The sequence below is a fragment of the Cyclopterus lumpus genome, chromosome 21 (genome assembly GCF_009769545.1).
Source record: "Cyclopterus lumpus isolate fCycLum1 chromosome 21, fCycLum1.pri, whole genome shotgun sequence".
NCBI lineage: Eukaryota > Metazoa > Chordata > Actinopteri > Perciformes > Cyclopteridae > Cyclopterus > Cyclopterus lumpus.
In genome coordinates this window covers 155,617-176,223 of record NC_046986.1, presented here as the reverse complement: position 1 = coordinate 176,223, position 20,607 = coordinate 155,617, and the positions used below count along the sequence as shown (strand labels likewise).

General features: G+C 52.4%; 1 protein-coding gene across 4 annotated transcripts in view; it reads left to right on the top strand.

Annotated features, from left to right (window-relative positions):
* The window catches only part of mphosph8 (M-phase phosphoprotein 8), a 46,821-nt gene that overhangs the window by 23,887 nt on the left and 2,327 nt on the right, over positions 1–20,607 (top strand). For 3 of the 4 annotated variants that reach the window (XM_034561203.1, XM_034561205.1, XM_034561204.1), the window contains one exon: positions 405–3,921. In XM_034561203.1, coding sequence (XP_034417094.1) covers positions 405–1,666 — 1,262 coding nt within the window. In that variant the 3' untranslated portion in view covers positions 1,667–3,921. Of the gene's footprint in view, positions 1–404; positions 3,922–4,208; positions 4,350–4,448; positions 4,536–4,734; positions 4,890–13,730; positions 13,883–14,437; positions 14,563–20,607 lie in introns of those variants that run through there. The other variant, XM_034561206.1, reaches the window with a different exon arrangement.

Genomic DNA, 20,607 nt, shown 5'->3' with positions numbered 1-20,607 from the left:
GTTCATGTTTGTCTGGAGAAGTGTTGATACTAGTACCCAGTCCTAGTTATGAGTACACCATCCGGGTACTCATCGTGCACTGCAGTTTGCACTCAATGGTACAAAAGAGCACAAATTCAGACACAACGTAAGTTCACCAACATGCTTGTTTTGCAATTTATCAACAGATTACATGTTCTCAGTTTTCATGGAGCAGTAGATGTTCATGACTTGACCCTTCATTCTTGACCTTTTTGAAACAAGTCTAGAACAAACAACAATGTCAAACCATCTTGGAAACAGAAGCTGAGGAAACAAAAGCTTGCTCAGGAATGAACTGTCACTGTCTGGACTTAACATGGTTTTATCTTTTAAGAGACTGCTCTTACATAATCATGTTTCTCTACGCTCTTCTCTTTTTGTAGGAGCTGTTCAGAAGCCTGCTTTAAAGAGAAGACCTTGGAATGAGAGCGAGCAGGCTGCCGTGAAGCGTTACTTGAGTGAATTTTTCACAGAAATGAAGGTTCCAGGCAAAAAGGAGTGCAATTCTTGCATAGCCGCTGAACCAGATCTTGGTGGAAGATCTTGGACAGATGTCAAAAACTACGTACACAACACCCTGCAAACAATGCGGAGGAGAAATAACCAGCACAAGTCTGAAGGGAATGTTAACGAGAGTCCGGAAGCTGGAGTCCAATCCATGGAGAAGGATTTGGAAGACTCGTCGGTTGTCTGCAGTTTGACAACCGTGAATCCAGATCACCTGAGAGAAAGTCCAAATTGTTGTATGACATTGGCTCCAACCAACTACGTCCAAGAGTTGACTTCAACGTATGCAACCTTGTGTTCCACTAGTGCAGACATGATCCACGCGAGTCAACCGTTAATTTCTACTTTCACGCCATTGAATGCTACTGACACTCAAGTGGTTCCTACATTTACTCCACACAACACTACAAATGCACTAATGCCTCCTCCGTACACATCAGACAACATGATCATGCAATTGTCTTCTTATTCACAGAATACCACAAGTATGCAGCCATCTTCTGTGTATGCACCGCAGGACACTATGGGTACACCCTTGATTCCTAATTTTACCACCTTTACCGCGCCAAGCACCTCAATGGTTCCTACTTTTACAACGTTGAGTACAAGCGCCCCCATTATCCCGCCGTACTCGCCACTTAACGACAGGAGTGGGCCAATCGTTTCTTCATTCACGCCTCTGAACCATTCGAGCGCACCGGTTTACCCAACAGGCCTGCCTCCTAGAACCGCACAGGTTGTTCCAACAATCCATAGACCCGGTGTGCCCGACAGAACACCACTTGCACAAGAAAGCATGTCCGCGGAGGGAAAGCAAGTCGGTCCAGCCATCAAGCCTCAGAAGAGAAACAAGCGGTTGTGGAGCAAGGAGGAACAGGCGGCCGTGAGGCGTCAGCTCGGAGACTTCTGTAAACTGGTCAAAGTGCCGGGCAAAAAGGATTGTGATGCATGTTTAGCCGCCGAGCCCGTCCTGAACACCAGAACGTGGCGGGAGGTGAAATATTTTGTACATAACACGATTCAGTCACTGAAAAGAAGAGGTCTTGTTGTCGCCTCCAAACAAAGTGTAATACCGGAGCCAGAGACTCACAATACTCCAAACATGGAGTGGGACGGTCCCGTCTATCTGTCCCTGTAAATATATGTAATGGACTTCCAAATAAACTAAAGAAAAGAACTAAGTGATCAGTGAGATGTTAAGAGGGATGCCCGTGTTTAAATTTAATCTCACACTTTATGGGGTTTTAATAGTCCGCGGATGTAAATTGTTGTGAACCTCGGTCTCAGTAGCCAAACAGATCTTGACCACAATTACAAACTGCTCCGTTCTTTTAACTCTTATTTTTAACAAAGGCTCCTGAACTATTCAGAATCAAGTCCACCAGACCAAGCTACTGGTGTACTGCAGCATGAATAAACAAATGAGTGGAACTGAGGACGTTTGTACTGTAGCTTTTGCGCAGACAAAAAAGGCTGATATTAATGTTTTTATATGGTTAGATTGTATATAGACTTATGCAACACACTAAAATATGTACTATGTTTGTGGAATCATCGCAGGTTATCTATAGAGTGCTCTGATGTAGACGTGCGATCATTCAGTCAATGTGAAGCTCATTTGATGGCTGCGGCGCCCAAACACGCTTTCCCAATATTTGTGAAAATGGTGAAAGCAATGGCTGAAAATAGTTTGGGCCACCGCATCCGGGACATTTCCCACAATGCACTGAGCAAAAGTAGCCTCGGTCACCAGACATTTCCAGAGGGATTCTTACTCGTCTCTTCTTCAAATCAGCCATCCTATACTGTTTTCAGTCATTTTGAAAAGAAGAAACTACCAGCAAATCTTTGCATCCAGTCCCTCCAACATGGTAGAATCCCCACAATGCCAATGGGCACCGAGTGTATCGTATTCTTTCTTTAGCCAGTAGCCTTTATTGTAGAAGGCCCCTGATAGCCTGCAGCAGTGACCACCTTCCTGATGTTAGATGGTTAGGAACTGTGTAAACCTCTCATTTCAATATGAAAACATATTTTTATTTTGAGAATCTTGTTGATAAATGTTGGTTATATTGACATATGTATTATTATTGTGTGTCTATTACCAAGCTGCCAAAAGGTTTGGTTGTATTTTTGTATCACTATACAGCAACTGTGTAGAACATTTAGTACTTTATCGTTTTTGATATACTCTAATTTGAGGTTAATACACTACATTGGTCCCATTTGTATTACTTTGTTTTAAGCTTTTATAATCTGGATGTTTGTGACATTAATATCCAGTTTTTGCCAAGATCTGGTTGCCTTACATGTTGATTATTTGCGTGATATTTGTTTTCCCTGCTCATGTTCATCACATCTAACTCACACGTTTTAGATATAACGGTGTGTGTTGAAATCTTGAGGGTTTCAGACATTAGAATAATTCTTCTCAAATCTAGGGATGCACGATTTTAGTTCTTCGGCGATATTTTCCAACTAATTGTTGCTGAAAACTTGTCCCACCTAATTGCAGAGAACATCAAGTCTCTCCTGCAGTGGAGTTAACGTATTCACATGCCTGCTGTTCTCTTGATGGCCCACTGGCAGCGTAAGATTTAAAATACAATGTTCTTCAATATGTACACATTCACCTTACAGGTAAAACATGCTGTATTTATTTATGTCATGTTCAAACTAAGACTTGAATGCCACAGAGACGGTTCTAATAAAAGGCACAACCATGGAAGATTTGACCAATTTCGTAAGTTGTAAAACGATGTTCCTGCAAACAGTTGTTAATTAATAGTTTGCATCACATGCGCAAACCATACCGCAGGAAAATGACATTTAATTTTAAAACCTTTTTTTATGTGCCGATGTCATCATGCAGCCCCAGAACATGCCTCATCATCACCTTCAACTGATAATGCTGTTTAGTTATTACACAAACACAGTTGCACATTTAATTGAAATTAAACTTTGTTTGTTTCTGTAGCAAACAGACCTTGTTGAAGGTGTTTGTGTTTACTCTGAATATTCAATAATGTTTGGACGGGTGGTTTTTCTGATGGAAAGTTTCAGATAGCACTACTGCTGTGAAGATATTGTGTTGTCTGTCACAGCTGTAGTGGATCTGTGGAGACCCTCACACCAACCCGGTCAGATAACGCGTTCCAGTATACAGTATGTTGTGGTTCCTCTGTTCCACGTCTGCAGAAGGTTTATGATGGTTCAAAACATCCGATTGCAAAGCAACATTTCTTTCCTGTACAGTAGATGACTTTCTTTCATCGCTAGTGTATAAGCACACACTTCCTCCTGTCGTAATTATGTCGCCTTCAGCTGATGCTTCTTAAGTATTGTAAGGCTCTTATAACTCTAGCTTGTACAATAAATGCTTCTTGGCTTAAAGATTTTGTTGTTATGAAAAATAATTGTTTTTTTTATAAATTAATTTTTTTACAGGGATCGTAAAGTTTTCGCCTTTTTATCTGAGTTTCTAGACTTGTTGTTTTACAAAGTGCCAAAGGAGACGATTTCAGTTAGGCTGTACAGAGGCTTGTCCAGGGCAAGTAAAACTACCGGTGGCAACTCACAGACTTCTATACAACCAGAGGAGTCGCCCCCTGGTGGTCAGGAGAGAGTATATATTTTACCCCACTTGGTCCTTTGACATCGCTGCCTCTGTCTGTCTGCAGGACGTCAGCGGCATGTCCCTGAGCATGCTGGCAGCGGCGGGGGGGCAGGACGACATCCTCAGGTTGCTGATAAAAAAGGGCGTGAGGGTTAACGGCCGACAGAAGAACGGCACCACGGCGCTGATGCACGCTGCTGAAAAGGTAACGCCGTGTTCTCCGTTGCCCTGTTTTCTCATACGCAGTCAACACTTTTGTGTGTTTTCTTATCTCATTTTTTTAAATTTACGTTTCTCTTGACAGAATTTCTTGACGACCGTTGCTATCCTGCTGGAGGCGGGCTCCTACGCCAACGCCCAGACGCTGAGTGGGGAGACGGCGCTGATGAGGGTAAAAACCTTCTAAACAACCCAAGTTCCACCATTCACACCAGACATCAGAAGTCTCTTGTAAGAAGAGGGCCTGCTCCCATCTTTATGGAGCTACCATTGAAACCACATGGCTGTGGTTCACAGGTCTAAATATCCAACGTTAGAAAACAACATGGAGGCTCAACATTTTTCACCTATAAATGTTTCCTGTCCTTCAGGCGTGCAAACGAGGGAACGCCGACGTGGTGCGCCTCCTGCTGGAGTACGGAGCAGACTGCAACATCGTGTCCAAGAACAAGACGGGGGCCATGTACTTCGCCAAGCTCGGCAACAACCTGATGGTGTGCGACCTCATCAAGGACCACACCAGCATGTGAGTGCAGCACGAGATCCCCGATTACTAGATCGTCAGCCTGTCGTGTCGTCCGCCCTGTCGTGTCGTCAGCCTGTCGTGTCGTCCGCCCTGTCGTGTCGTCCGCCCTGTCGTGTCGTCCGCCTGTCGTGTCGTCCGCCTGTCGTGTCGTCCGCCTGTCGTGTCGTCCGCCTGTCGTGTCGTCAGCCTGTCGTGTCGTCAGCCTGTCGTGTCGTCCGCCCTGTCGTGTCGTCCGCCTGTCGTGTCGTCAGCCTGTCGTGTCGTCCGCCTGCCGTGTCGTCCGCCTGTCGTGTCGTCGGCCTGTCGTGTCGTCCGCCTGCCGTGTCGTCAGCCTGTCGTGTCGTCAGCCTGTCGTGTCGTCCGCCTGTCGTGTCGTCCGCCTGCCGTGTCGTCCGCCTGTCGTGTCGTCCGCCTGCCGTGTCGTCCGCCTGTCGTGTCGTCCGCCTGTCGTGTCGTCCGCCTGGCCTGCCGTGTCGTCCGCCTGTCGTGTCGTCCGCCTGTCGTGTCGTCCGCCTGCCGTGTCGTCCGCCTGTCGTGTCGTCCGCCTGTCGTGTCGTCCGCCCTGTCGTGTCGTCCGCCTGTCGTGTCGTCCGCCCTGTCGTGTCGTCAGCCTGTCGTGTCGTCAGCCTGTCGTGTCGTCCGCCTGTCGTGTCGTCCGCCTGTCGTGTCGTCCGCCCTGTCGTGTCGTCAGCCTGTCGTGTCGTCCGCCCTGTCGTGTCGTCCGCCTGTCGTGTCGTCCGCCCTGTCGTGTCGTCAGCCTGTCGTGTCGTCCGCCCTGTCGTGTCGTCCGCCTGTCGTGTCGTCCGCCTGTCGTGTCGTCCGCCTGTCGTGTCGTCCGCCCTGTCGTGTCGTCAGCCTGTCGTGTCGTCCGCCCTGTCGTGTCGTCAGCCTGTCGTGTCGTCCGCCCTGTCGTGTCGTCAGCCTGTCGTGTCGTCCGCCCTGTCGTGTCGTCCGCCTGTCGTGTCGTCCGCCTGTCGTGTCGTCAGCCTGTCGTGTCGTCAGCCTGTCGTGTCGTCAGCCTGTCGTGTCGTCGTCGTGTCGTCCGCCTGTCGTGTCGTCCGCCTGTCGTGTCGTCAGCCTGTCGTGTCGTCCGCCCTGTCGTGTCGTCCGCCTGTCGTGTCGTCCGCCTGCCGTGTCGTCAGCCTGTCGTGTCGTCAGCCTGTCGTGTCGTCAGCCTGTCGTGTCGTCCGCCTGTCGTGTCGTCGTCGTGTCGTCCGCCTGTCGTGTCGTCAGCCTGTCGTGTCGTCAGCCTGTCGTGTCGTCAGCCTGTCGTGTCGTCAGCCTGTCGTGTCGTCCGCCTGTCGTGTCGTCGTCGTGTCGTCCGCCTGTCGTGTCGTCCGCCTGCCGTGTCGTCCGCCTGCCGTGTCGTCCGCCTGTCGTGTCGTCCGCCTGTCGTGTCGTCCGCCTGTCGTGTCGTCCGCCTGTCGTGTCGTCCGCCTGTCGTGTCGTCCGCCTGTCGTGTCGTCCGCCTGTCGTGTCGTCGTCGTGTCGTCGTCGTGTCGTCCGCCTGTCGTGTCGTCCGCCTGTCGTGTCGTCCGCCTGTCGTGTCGTCCGCCTGTCGTGTCGTCCGCCTGTCGTGTCGTCCGCCTGCCGTGTCGTCCGCCTGTCGTGTCGTCCGCCTGTCGTGTCGTCCGCCTGTCGTGTCGTCCGCCTGTCGTGTCGTCCGCCTGTCGTGTCGTCAGCCTGTCGTGTCGTCAGCCTGTCGTGTCGTCCGCCCGTCGTGTCGTCCGCCTGTCGTGTCGTCAGCCTGTCGTGTCGTCCGCCTGCCGTGTCGTCCGCCTGTCGTGTCGTCGGCCTGTCGTGTCGTCCGCCTGCCGTGTCGTCAGCCTGTCGTGTCGTCAGCCTGTCGTGTCGTCCGCCTGTCGTGTCGTCCGCCTGCCGTGTCGTCCGCCTGTCGTGTCGTCCGCCTGCCGTGTCGTCCGCCTGTCGTGTCGTCCGCCTGTCGTGTCGTCCGCCTGCCGTGTCGTCCGCCTGTCGTGTCGTCCGCCTGTCGTGTCGTCCGCCTGCCGTGTCGTCCGCCTGTCGTGTCGTCCGCCTGTCGTGTCGTCCGCCCTGTCGTGTCGTCCGCCTGTCGTGTCGTCCGCCCTGTCGTGTCGTCAGCCTGTCGTGTCGTCAGCCTGTCGTGTCGTCCGCCTGTCGTGTCGTCCGCCTGTCGTGTCGTCCGCCCTGTCGTGTCGTCAGCCTGTCGTGTCGTCCGCCCTGTCGTGTCGTCCGCCTGTCGTGTCGTCCGCCCTGTCGTGTCGTCAGCCTGTCGTGTCGTCCGCCCTGTCGTGTCGTCCGCCTGTCGTGTCGTCCGCCTGTCGTGTCGTCCGCCCTGTCGTGTCGTCAGCCTGTCGTGTCGTCCGCCCTGTCGTGTCGTCAGCCTGTCGTGTCGTCCGCCCTGTCGTGTCGTCAGCCTGTCGTGTCGTCAGCCCTGTCGTGTCGTCCGCCTGTCGTGTCGTCCGCCTGTCGTGTCGTCAGCCTGTCGTGTCGTCAGCCTGTCGTGTCGTCAGCCTGTCGTGTCGTCGTCGTGTCGTCGTCGTGTCGTCCGCCTGTCGTGTCGTCAGCCTGTCGTGTCGTCCGCCCTGTCGTGTCGTCCGCCTGTCGTGTCGTCCGCCTGCCGTGTCGTCAGCCTGTCGTGTCGTCAGCCTGTCGTGTCGTCAGCCTGTCGTGTCGTCCGCCTGTCGTGTCGTCGTCGTGTCGTCCGCCTGTCGTGTCGTCAGCCTGTCGTGTCGTCAGCCTGTCGTGTCGTCAGCCTGTCGTGTCGTCCGCCTGTCGTGTCGTCGTCGTGTCGTCCGCCTGTCGTGTCGTCCGCCTGCCGTGTCGTCCGCCTGTCGTGTCGTCCGCCTGTCGTGTCGTCCGCCTGTCGTGTCGTCCGCCTGTCGTGTCGTCCGCCTGTCGTGTCGTCCGCCTGTCGTGTCGTCCGCCTGTCGTGTCGTCCGCCCTGTCGTGTCGTCCGCCTGTCGTGTCGTCCGCCTGTCGTGTCGTCCGCCTGCCGTGTCGTCCGCCTGCCGTGTCGTCCGCCTGCCGTGTCGTCAGCCTGTCGTGTCGTCCGCCTGTCGTGTCGTCAGCCTGTCGTGTCGTCAGCCTGTCGTGTCGTCCGCCCTGTCGTGTCGTCAGCCTGTCGTGTCGTCCGCCCTGTCGTGTCGTCCGCCCTGTCGTGTCGTCCGCCTGTCGTGTCGTCCGCCTGTCTTGTCGTCGTCGTGTCGTCCGCCTGTCGTGTCGTCCGCCTGTCGTGTCGTCCGCCTGTCGTGTCGTCCGCCTGTCGTGTCGTCCGCCTGTCGTGTCGTCAGCCTGTCGTGTCGTCAGCCTGTCGTGTCGTCCGCCCTGTCGTGTCGTCAGCCTGTCGTGTCGTCCGCCCTGTCGTGTCGTCCGCCCTGTCGTGTCGTCCGCCTGTCGTGTCGTCCGCCTGTCTTGTCGTCGTCGTGTCGTCCGCCTGTCGTGTCGTCCGCCTGTCGTGTCGTCCGCCTGTCGTGTCGTCCGCCTGTCGTGTCGTCCGCCTGCCGTGTCGTCCGCCTGTCGTGTCGTCCGCCTGTCGTGTCGTCCGCCTGTCGTGTCGTCCGCCTGTCGTGTCGTCAGCCTGTCGTGTCGTCCGCCCTGTCGTGTCGTCAGCCTGTCGTGTCGTCCGCCCTGTCGTGTCGTCCGCCCTGTCGTGTCGTCCGCCTGTCGTGTCGTCCGCCTGTCGTGTCGTCCGCCTGTCGTGTCGTCCGCCTGTCGTGTCGTCAGCCTGTCGTGTCGTCAGCCTGTCGTGTCGTCAGCCTGTCGTGTCGTCGTCGTGTCGTCCGCCTGTCGTGTCGTCCGCCTGTCGTGTCGTCAGCCTGTCGTGTCGTCCGCCCTGTCGTGTCGTCCGCCTGTCGTGTCGTCCGCCCTGTCGTGTCGTCCGCCTGTCGTGTCGTCCGCCTGCCGTGTCGTCAGCCTGTCGTGTCGTCAGCCTGTCGTGTCGTCAGCCTGTCGTGTCGTCCGCCTGTCGTGTCGTCGTCGTGTCGTCCGCCTGTCGTGTCGTCAGCCTGTCGTGTCGTCAGCCTGTCGTGTCGTCAGCCTGTCGTGTCGTCCGCCTGTCGTGTCGTCGTCGTGTCGTCCGCCTGTCGTGTCGTCCGCCTGTCGTGTCGTCCGCCTGCCGTGTCGTCAGCCTGTCGTGTCGTCAGCCTGTCGTGTCGTCAGCCTGTCGTGTCGTCCGCCTGTCGTGTCGTCGTCGTGTCGTCCGCCTGTCGTGTCGTCAGCCTGTCGTGTCGTCAGCCTGTCGTGTCGTCAGCCTGTCGTGTCGTCCGCCTGTCGTGTCGTCGTCGTGTCGTCCGCCTGTCGTGTCGTCCGCCTGTCGTGTCGTCCGCCTGTCGTGTCGTCCGCCTGCCGTGTCGTCCGCCTGTCGTGTCGTCCGCCTGTCGTGTCGTCCGCCTGTCGTGTCGTCGTCGTGTCGTCGTCGTGTCGTCCGCCTGTCGTGTCGTCCGCCTGTCGTGTCGTCCGCCTGTCTTGTCGTCGTCGTGTCGTCCGCCTGTCGTGTCGTCCGCCTGTCGTGTCGTCCGCCTGTCGTGTCGTCCGCCTGCCGTGTCGTCCGCCTGTCGTGTCGTCCGCCTGTCGTGTCGTCCGCCTGTCGTGTCGTCCGCCTGTCTTGTCGTCGTCGTGTCGTCCGCCTGCCGTGTCGTCCGCCTGTCGTGTCGTCCGCCTGTCGTGTCGTCAGCCTGTCGTGTCGTCCGCCTGTCGTGTCGTCCGCCTGTCGTGTCGTCGTCGTGTCGTCCGCCTGTCGTGTCGTCCGCCTGTCGTGGCGTCCGCCTGTCGTGTCGTCAGCCTGTCGTGTCGTCCGCCTGTCGTGTCGTCGTCGTGTCGTCCGCCTGCCGTGTCGTCCGCCTGTCGTGTCGTCCGCCTGCCGTGTCGTCCGCCTGTCGTGTCGTCCGCCTGTCGTGTCGTCCGCCTGCCGTGTCGTCCGCCTGTCGTGTCGTCCGCCTGTCGTGTCGTCCGCCTGTCGTGTCGTCCGCCTGTCGTGTCGTCCGCCTGTCGTGTCGTCCGCCTGCCGTGTCGTCAGCCTGTCGTGTCGTCCGCCTGCCGTGTCGTCCGCCTGCCGTGTCGTCCGCCTGCCGTGTCGTCAGCCTGTCGTGTCGTCCGCCTGTCGTGTCGTCAGCCTGTCGTGTCGTCCGCCCTGTCGTGTCGTCAGCCTGTCGTGTCGTCAGCCTGTCGTGTCGTCCGCCCTGTCGTGTCGTCCGCCTGTCGTGTCGTCCGCCTGTCGTGTCGTCCGCCTGTCGTGTCGTCAGCCTGTCGTGTCGTCAGCCTGTCGTGTCGTCAGCCTGTCGTGTCGTCGTCGTGTCGTCCGCCTGTCGTGTCGTCAGCCTGTCGTGTCGTCCGCCCTGTCGTGTCGTCCGCCTGTCGTGTCGTCCGCCTGCCGTGTCGTCAGCCTGTCGTGTCGTCAGCCTGTCGTGTCGTCAGCCTGTCGTGTCGTCCGCCTGTCGTGTCGTCGTCGTGTCGTCCGCCTGTCGTGTCGTCAGCCTGTCGTGTCGTCAGCCTGTCGTGTCGTCAGCCTGTCGTGTCGTCCGCCTGTCGTGTCGTCGTCGTGTCGTTCGCCTGTCGTGTCGTCCGCCTGCCGTGTCGTCAGCCTGTCGTGTCGTCAGCCTGTCGTGTCGTCCGCCTGTCGTGTCGTCGTCGTGTCGTCCGCCTGTCGTGTCGTCAGCCTGTCGTGTCGTCAGCCTGTCGTGTCGTCCGCCTGTCGTGTCGTCGTCGTGTCGTCCGCCTGTCGTGTCGTCAGCCTGTCGTGTCGTCAGCCTGTCGTGTCGTCAGCCTGTCGTGTCGTCCGCCTGTCGTGTCGTCGTCGTGTCGTCCGCCTGTCGTGTCGTCCGCCTGCCGTGTCGTCCGCCTGCCGTGTCGTCCGCCTGTCGTGTCGTCCGCCTGTCGTGTCGTCCGCCTGTCGTGTCGTCCGCCTGTCGTGTCGTCCGCCTGTCGTGTCGTCCGCCTGTCGTGTCGTCGTCGTGTCGTCGTCGTGTCGTCCGCCTGTCGTGTCGTCCGCCTGTCGTGTCGTCCGCCTGTCGTGTCGTCCGCCTGTCGTGTCGTCCGCCTGTCGTGTCGTCGTCGTGTCGTCGTCGTGTCGTCCGCCTGTCGTGTCGTCCGCCTGTCGTGTCGTCCGCCTGTCGTGTCGTCCGCCTGCCGTGTCGTCCGCCTGTCGTGTCGTCCGCCTGTCGTGTCGTCCGCCTGCCGTGTCGTCCGCCTGTCGTGTCGTCCGCCTGTCGTGTCGTCCGCCTGCCGTGTCGTCCGCCTGCCGTGTCGTCCGCCTGCCGTGTCGTCCGCCTGTCGTGTCGTCCGCCTGCCGTGTCGTCCGCCTGCCGTGTCGTCCGCCTGCCGTGTCGTCAGCCTGTCGTGTCGTCCGCCTGTCGTGTCGTCAGCCTGTCGTGTCGTCAGCCTGTCGTGTCGTCCGCCCTGTCGTGTCGTCAGCCTGTCGTGTCGTCCGCCCTGTCGTGTCGTCCGCCCTGTCGTGTCGTCCGCCTGTCGTGTCGTCCGCCTGTCGTGTCGTCCGCCTGTCGTGTCGTCCGCCTGTCGTGTCGTCCGCCTGTCGTGTCGTCCGCCTGTCGTGTCGTCCGCCTGTCGTGTCGTCAGCCTGTCGTGTCGTCCGCCCTGTCGTGTCGTCAGCCTGTCGTGTCGTCCGCCCTGTCGTGTCGTCCGCCCTGTCGTGTCGTCCGCCTGTCGTGTCGTCCGCCTGTCGTGTCGTCCGCCTGTCGTGTCGTCCGCCTGTCGTGTCGTCAGCCTGTCGTGTCGTCAGCCTGTCGTGTCGTCGTCGTGTCGTCCGCCTGTCGTGTCGTCCGCCTGTCGTGTCGTCAGCCTGTCGTGTCGTCCGCCCTGTCGTGTCGTCCGCCTGTCGTGTCGTCCGCCCTGTCGTGTCGTCCGCCTGTCGTGTCGTCCGCCTGCCGTGTCGTCAGCCTGTCGTGTCGTCAGCCTGTCGTGTCGTCAGCCTGTCGTGTCGTCCGCCTGTCGTGTCGTCGTCGTGTCGTCCGCCTGTCGTGTCGTCAGCCTGTCGTGTCGTCAGCCTGTCGTGTCGTCAGCCTGTCGTGTCGTCCGCCTGTCGTGTCGTCGTCGTGTCGTCCGCCTGTCGTGTCGTCCGCCTGTCGTGTCGTCCGCCTGCCGTGTCGTCAGCCTGTCGTGTCGTCAGCCTGTCGTGTCGTCAGCCTGTCGTGTCGTCGTCGTGTCGTCGTCGTGTCGTCCGCCTGTCGTGTCGTCAGCCTGTCGTGTCGTCAGCCTGTCGTGTCGTCCGCCTGTCGTGTCGTCGTCGTGTCGTCCGCCTGTCGTGTCGTCCGCCTGTCGTGTCGTCCGCCTGCCGTGTCGTCCGCCTGCCGTGTCGTCCGCCTGTCGTGTCGTCCGCCTGTCGTGTCGTCCGCCTGTCGTGTCGTCGTCGTGTCGTCGTCGTGTCGTCCGCCTGTCGTGTCGTCCGCCTGTCGTGTCGTCCGCCTGTCGTGTCGTCAGCCTGTCTTGTCGTCGTCGTGTCGTCGTCGTGTCGTCCGCCTGTCGTGTCGTCCGCCTGTCGTGTCGTCCGCCTGTCGTGTCGTCAGCCTGTCGTGTCGTCAGCCTGTCTTGTCGTCGTCGTGTCGTCGTCGTGTCGTCCGCCTGTCGTGTCGTCCGCCTGTCGTGTCGTCCGCCTGTCGTGTCGTCAGCCTGTCGTGTCGTCCGCCTGTCGTGTCGTCGTCGTGTCGTCCGCCTGTCGTGTCGTCAGCCTGTCGTGTCGTCAGCCTGTCGTGTCGTCAGCCTGTCGTGTCGTCCGCCTGTCGTGTCGTCGTCGTGTCGTCCGCCTGTCGTGTCGTCCGCCTGTCGTGTCGTCCGCCTGCCGTGTCGTCAGCCTGTCGTGTCGTCAGCCTGTCGTGTCGTCAGCCTGTCGTGTCGTCGTCGTGTCGTCGTCGTGTCGTCCGCCTGTCGTGTCGTCAGCCTGTCGTGTCGTCAGCCTGTCGTGTCGTCAGCCTGTCGTGTCGTCCGCCTGTCGTGTCGTCGTCGTGTCGTCCGCCTGTCGTGTCGTCCGCCTGTCGTGTCGTCCGCCTGCCGTGTCGTCCGCCTGCCGTGTCGTCCGCCTGTCGTGTCGTCCGCCTGTCGTGTCGTCCGCCTGTCGTGTCGTCGTCGTGTCGTCGTCGTGTCGTCCGCCTGTCGTGTCGTCCGCCTGTCGTGTCGTCCGCCTGTCGTGTCGTCCGCCTGTCTTGTCGTCGTCGTGTCGTCCGCCTGTCGTGTCGTCCGCCTGTCGTGTCGTCCGCCTGTCGTGTCGTCCGCCTGCCGTGTCGTCCGCCTGTCGTGTCGTCCGCCTGTCGTGTCGTCCGCCTGTCGTGTCGTCCGCCTGTCTTGTCGTCGTCGTGTCGTCCGCCTGCCGTGTCGTCCGCCTGTCGTGTCGTCCGCCTGTCGTGTCGTCAGCCTGTCGTGTCGTCCGCCTGTCGTGTCGTCCGCCTGTCGTGTCGTCGTCGTGTCGTCCGCCTGTCGTGTCGTCCGCCTGTCGTGGCGTCCGCCTGTCGTGTCGTCAGCCTGTCGTGTCGTCCGCCTGTTGTGTCGTCGTCGTGTCGTCCGCCTGCCGTGTCGTCCGCCTGTCGTGTCGTCCGCCTGTCGTGTCGTCCGCCTGCCGTGTCGTCCGCCTGTCGTGTCGTCCGCCTGTCGTGTCGTCCGCCTGTCGTGTCGTCCGCCTGTCTTGTCGTCGTCGTGTCGTCCGCCTGTCGTGTCGTCCGCCTGTCGTGTCGTCCGCCTGTCGTGTCGTCCGCCTGTCGTGTCGTCCGCCTGTCTTGTCGTCGTCGTGTCGTCCGCCTGTCGTGTCGTCCGCCTGTCGTGTCGTCCGCCTGTCGTGTCGTCCGCCTGTCGTGTCGTCCGCCTGCCGTGTCGTCCGCACTTTCTCATGTGCTTTTTGTCCTCCTCGTCATCTCCCAGGCTCTCCAGCGTGGCGGAGGACGCCATCCGAGCGTACTTTGAGTCCCGCCTGGTGCTGCTGGAGCCCGCCTTCCCTCTCGCCTGCCACCGGCTCTGCGAGGGACCGGACTTCTCCCTGGAGTTTGGCTTCAAGTCGCAGCCGCAGCCGGAGGGTGAAAACAAACAAACAAAAAAACACACACACACCAGATTATCAGCCATTGAATATTGGCTGTCAAAAAACGTGAACACTTACAAAATATCTAAAAGATTATAACGACAGTTAAAAGTAAGTCAAACATTAAAGAAATGGAGATTAATTAATTGTTTTATATATTTATTCTGTACACATGACATCTATTCATCTGTCCATCCGGGGAGAGGGATCCTCCTCTGTTGCTCTCCTGAAGGTTTCTTCCCTTTTTTCCCTGTCAAAGGTTATTTTTGGGGAGTTTTTCCTGATCCGGTGTGAGGTCAAAGGTCAGGGATGTCGTATGTGTACAGATTGTAAAGCCCTCTGAGGGAAGTTTGTGATTTGTGATATTGGGCTATAGAAAATAAACTTAATTGAATTGAATTTAAATATGTATTGTAATGTCTGCCAGAAGAGAAGGTTGTTTATGTTATCTAAGACCTATGAATCCTAATAATCACACACACTTCTATGCATGTGGCGCACACACACACACACCTTCACGCTGGCTCCTAAGACTCCTCCCCCTCTGCAGGCTCGGGCATCCTCCTCTTCATCTTCCACGCCAACTTCCTGAATGAGATCACGGCCCGGCTCTGTGGCCCCTGCAGCGTCCACGCCGTGGTGCTTAACGACAAGTTCCAGCTGCCCATCTTCCTGGTGGGTGCCATTCAAAGAAACTGGGGATAAAGAGAATTCAAAAACAGACAAAACTAGACGAAACTACAAGTACACACAAAGGAAAGTACACATGTAGGAAACTACAAGTACACACGTAGGAAACTACAAGTACACACGTAGGAAACTACACGTACACACGTAGAAAACTACAAGTACACACGTAGGAAACTACAAGTACACACGTAGGAAACTACAAGTACACATGTAGGAAACTACAAGTACACACGTAGGAAACTACAAGTACACACGTATGAAACTACAACTACACACGTAGGAAACTACAAGTACACATGTAGGAAACTACAAGTACACACGTAGGAAACTACACATGTAGGAAACTACAAGTACACATGTAGGAAAGTACACATGTAGGAAACTACAAGTACACATGTAGGAAACTACAAGTACACACGTAGGAAACTACAAGTGCACACGTAGGAAACTACACATGTAGGAAACTACAAGTGCACACGTAGGAAACTACACATGTAGGAAACTACAAGTACACACGTAGGAAACTACAAGTACACATGTAGGAAACTACAACTACACACGTAGAAAACTACAAGTACACACGTAGAAAACTACAAGTACACACATAGAAAACTACAAGTACACATGTAGGAAACTACAACTACACACGTAGGAAACTACAAGTACACACGTAGGAAACTACACATGTAGGAAACTACAAGTACACATGTAGGAAAGTACACATGTAGGAAACTACAAGTACACACGTAGGAAACTACAAGTACACACGTAGAAAACTACAAGTACACACGTAGAAAACTACAAGTACACATGTAGGAAACTACAACTACACACGTAGGAAACTACAAGTACACACGTAGGAAACTACACATGTAGGAAACTACAAGTACACATGTAGGAAAGTACACATGTAGGAAACTACAAGTACACATGTAGGAAACTACAAGTACACACGTAGGAAACTACACATGTAGGAAACTACAAGTGCACACGTAGGAAACTACACATGTAGGAAACTACAAGTACACATGTAGGAAACTACAACTACACACGTAGGAAACTACAACTACACACGTAGAAAACTACAAGTACACACGTAGAAAACTACAAGTACACATGTAGGAAACTACAACTACACATGTAGGAAACTACAAGTACACATGTAGGAAAGTACACATGTAGGAAACTACAAGTACACATGTAGGAAACTACAAGTACACACGTAGGAAACTACACATGTAGGAAACTACAAGTGCACATGTAGGAAACTACACATGTAGGAAACTACAAGTACACACGTAGGAAACTACAAGTACACACGTAGGAAACTACACATGTAGGAAACTACAAGTACACACGTAGGAAACTACACATGTAGGAAACTACAAGTACACACGAAGGAAACTACAAGTACAAGTACACACGTAGGAAACTACACATGTAGGAAACTACAAGTACACACGTAGGAAACTACAAGTACACACGTAGGAAACTACACACGTAGGAAACTACAAGTACACACAAAGGAAACTACAAGTACAAGTACACACGTAGGAAACTACACATGTAGGAAACTACAAGTACACACGTAGGAAACTACACATGTAGGAAACTACAAGTACACACCTAGGAAACTACACATGTAGGAAACTACAAGTACACACGTAGGAAACTACACATGTAGGAAACTACAAGTACACACGAAGGAAACTACAAGTACAAGTACACATGTAGGAAACTACAAGTACACACGTAGGAAACTACACATGTAGGAAACTACAAGTACACACGTAGGAAACTACACATGTAGGAAACTACAAGTACACACGAAGGAAACTACAAGTACAAGTACACATGTAGGAAACTACAAGTACACACGTAGGAAACTACACATGTAGGAAACTACAAGTGCACACGTAGGAAACTACACATGTAGGAAAATACAAGTACACATGTAGGAAACTACAAGTACACACGTAGGAAACTACAAGTACACATGTAGGAAACTACAAGTACACACGTAGGAAACTACAAGTACACACGTATGAAACTACAACTACACACGTAGAAAACTACAAGTACACACGTAGAAAACTACAACTACACACGTAGGAAACTACAAGTACACATGTAGGAAACTACAAGTACACACGTAGGAAACTACACATGTAGGAAACTACAAGTACACATGTAGGAAAGTACACATGTAGGAAACTACAAGTACACATGTAGGAAACTACAAGTACACACGTAGGAAACTACACATGTAGGAAACTACAAGTGCACACGTAGGAAACTACACATGTAGGAAACTACAAGTGCACACGTAGGAAACTACACATGTAGGAAACTACAAGTGCACACGTAGGAAACTACACATGTAGGAAACTACAAGTACACACGTAGGAAACTACAAGTACACACGTAGGAAACTACAAGTACACACGTAGGAAACTACAACTACACACGTAGAAAACTACAAGTACACACGTAGAAAACTACAAGTACACACGTAGAAAACTACAAGTACACATGTAGGAAACTACAACTACACACGTAGGAAACTACAAGTACACACGTAGGAAACTACACATGTAGGAAACTACAAGTACACATGTAGGAAAGTACACATGTAGGAAACTACAAGTACACACGTAGGAAACTACAAGTACACACGTAGAAAACTACAAGTACACACGTAGAAAACTACAAGTACACACGTAGAAAACTACAAGTACACACGTAGAAAACTACAAGTACACATGTAGGAAACTACAACTACACACGTAGGAAACTACAAGTACACACGTAGGAAACTACACATGTAGGAAACTACAAGTACACATGTAGGAAAGTACACATGTAGGAAACTACAAGTACACATGTAGGAAACTACAAGTACACACGTAGGAAACTACACATGTAGGAAACTACAAGTGCACACGTAGGAAACTACACATTTAGGAAACTACAAGTACACACGTAGGAAACTACAAGTACACACGTAGGAAACTACAAGTACACACGTAGAAAACTACAAGTACACACGTAGAAAACTACAAGTACACACGTAGGAAACTACAAGTACACACGTAGGAAACTACAACTACACATGTAGGAAACTACAAGTACACATGTAGGAAAGTACACATGTAGGAAACTACAAGTACACATGTAGGAAACTACAAGTACACACGTAGGAAACTACACATGTAGGAAACTACAAGTGCACACGTAGGAAACTACACATGTAGGAAACTACAAGTACACACGTAGGAAACTACAAGTACACACGTAGGAAACTACACATGTAGGAAACTACAAGTACACACGTAGGAAACTACACATGTAGGAAACTACAAGTACACACGAAGGAAACTACAAGTACAAGTACACACGTAGGAAACTACACATGTAGGAAACTACAAGTACACACGTAGGAAACTACACATGTAGGAAACTACAAGTACACACGTAGGAAACTACACATGTAGGAAACTACAAGTACACACGAAGGAAACTACAAGTACAAGTACACACGTAGAAAACTACACATGTAGGAAACTACAAGTACACACGTAGGAAACTACACATGTAGGAAACTACAAGTACACACGTAGGAAACTACACATGTAGGAAACTACAAGTACACACGAAGGAAACTACAAGTACAAGTACACACGTAGAAAACTACACATGTAGGAAACTACAAGTACACACGTAGGAAACTACACATGTAGGAAACTACAAGTACACACGTAGGAAACTACACATGTAGGAAACTACAAGTGCACACGTAGGAAACTACACATATAGGAAAATACAAGTACACATGTAGGAAACTACAAGTACACACGTAGGAAACTACAACTACACACGTAGGAAACTACAAGTACACACGTAGAAAACTACAAGTACACATGTAGGAAACTACAAGTACACACGTAGGAAACTACAACTACACACGTAGGAAACTACAAGTACACACGTAGAAAACTACAAGTACACATGTAGGAAACTACAACTACACACGTAGGAAACTACAAGTACACATGTAGGAAACTACAAGTACACACATAGGAAACTACAAGTACACATGTAGGAAACTACAAGTACACACGTAGGAAACTACACATGTAGGAAACTACAAGTACACATGTAGGAAACTACAAGTACACACGTAGGAAACTACAAGTACACACGTAGGAAACTACACATGTAGGAAACTACAAGTACACACGAAGGAAACTACAAGTACAAATGTAGGAAACTACAAGTACACACGTAGGAAACTACAACTACACACATAGGAAACTACACATGTAGGAAACTACAAGTACACACGTAGGAAACTACAAGTACACATGTAGGAAACTACAAGTACACACGTAGGAAACTACAAGTACACACGTATGAAACTACAACTACACACATAGAAAACTACAAGTACACACGTAGGAAACTACAACTACACACGTAGGAAACTACAAGTACACACGTAGAAAACTACAAGTACACACGTAGAAAACTACAAGTACACACGTAGAAAACTACAAGTACACATGTAGGAAACTACAACTACACACGTAGGAAACTACAAGTACACACGTAGGAAACTACACATGTAGGAAACTACAAGTACACATGTAGGAAAGTACACATGTAGGAAACTACAAGTACACATGTAGGAAACTACAAGTACACACGTAGGAAACTACACATGTAGGAAACTACAAGTGCACACGTAGGAAACTACACATTTAGGAAACTACAAGTACACACGTAGAAAACTACAAGTACACACGTAGAAAACTACAAGTACACACGTAGGAAACTACAAGTACACACGTAGGAAACTACAACTACACATGTAGGAAACTACAAGTACACATGTAGGAAAGTACACATGTAGGAAACTACAAGTACACATGTAGGAAACTACAAGTACACACGTAGGAAACTACACATGTAGGAAACTACAAGTGCACACGTAGGAAACTACACATGTAGGAAACTACAAGTACACACGTAGGAAACTACAAGTACACACGTAGGAAACTACACATGTAGGAAACTACAAGTACACACGTAGGAAACTACACATGTAGGAAACTACAAGTACACACGAAGGAAACTACAAGTACAAGTACACACGTAGGAAACTACACATGTAGGAAACTACAAGTACACACGTAGGAAACTACACATGTAGGAAACTACAAGTACACACGTAGGAAACTACACATGTAGGAAACTACAAGTACACACGAAGGAAACTACAAGTACAAGTACACACGTAGGAAACTACACATGTAGGAAACTACAAGTACACACGTAGGAAACTACACATGTAGGAAACTACAAGTACACACCTAGGAAACTACACATGTAGGAAACTACAAGTACACACGTAGGAAACTACACATGTAGGAAACTACAAGTACACACGAAGGAAACTACAAGTACAAGTACACATGTAGGAAACTACAAGTACACACGTAGGAAACTACACATGTAGGAAACTACAAGTGCACACGTAGGAAACTACACATGTAGGAAAATACAAGTACACATGTAGGAAACTACAAGTACACACGTAGGAAACTACAACTACACACATAGGAAACTACAAGTACACACGTAGAAAACTACAAGTACACATGTAGGAAACTACAAGTACACACGTAGGAAACTACAACTACACACGTAGGAAACTACAAGTACACACGTAGAAAACTACAAGTACACATGTAGGAAACTACAACTACACACGTAGGAAACTACAAGTACACATGTAGGAAACTACAAGTACACACATAGGAAACTACAAGTACACATGTAGGAAACTACAAGTACACACGTAGGAAACTACACATGTAGGAAACTACAAGTGCACACGTAGGAAACTACACATGTAGGAAACTACAAGTACACATGTAGGAAACTACAAGTACACACGTAGGAAACTACAAGTACACACGTAGGAAACTACACATGTAGGAAACTACAAGTACACACGAAGGAAACTAC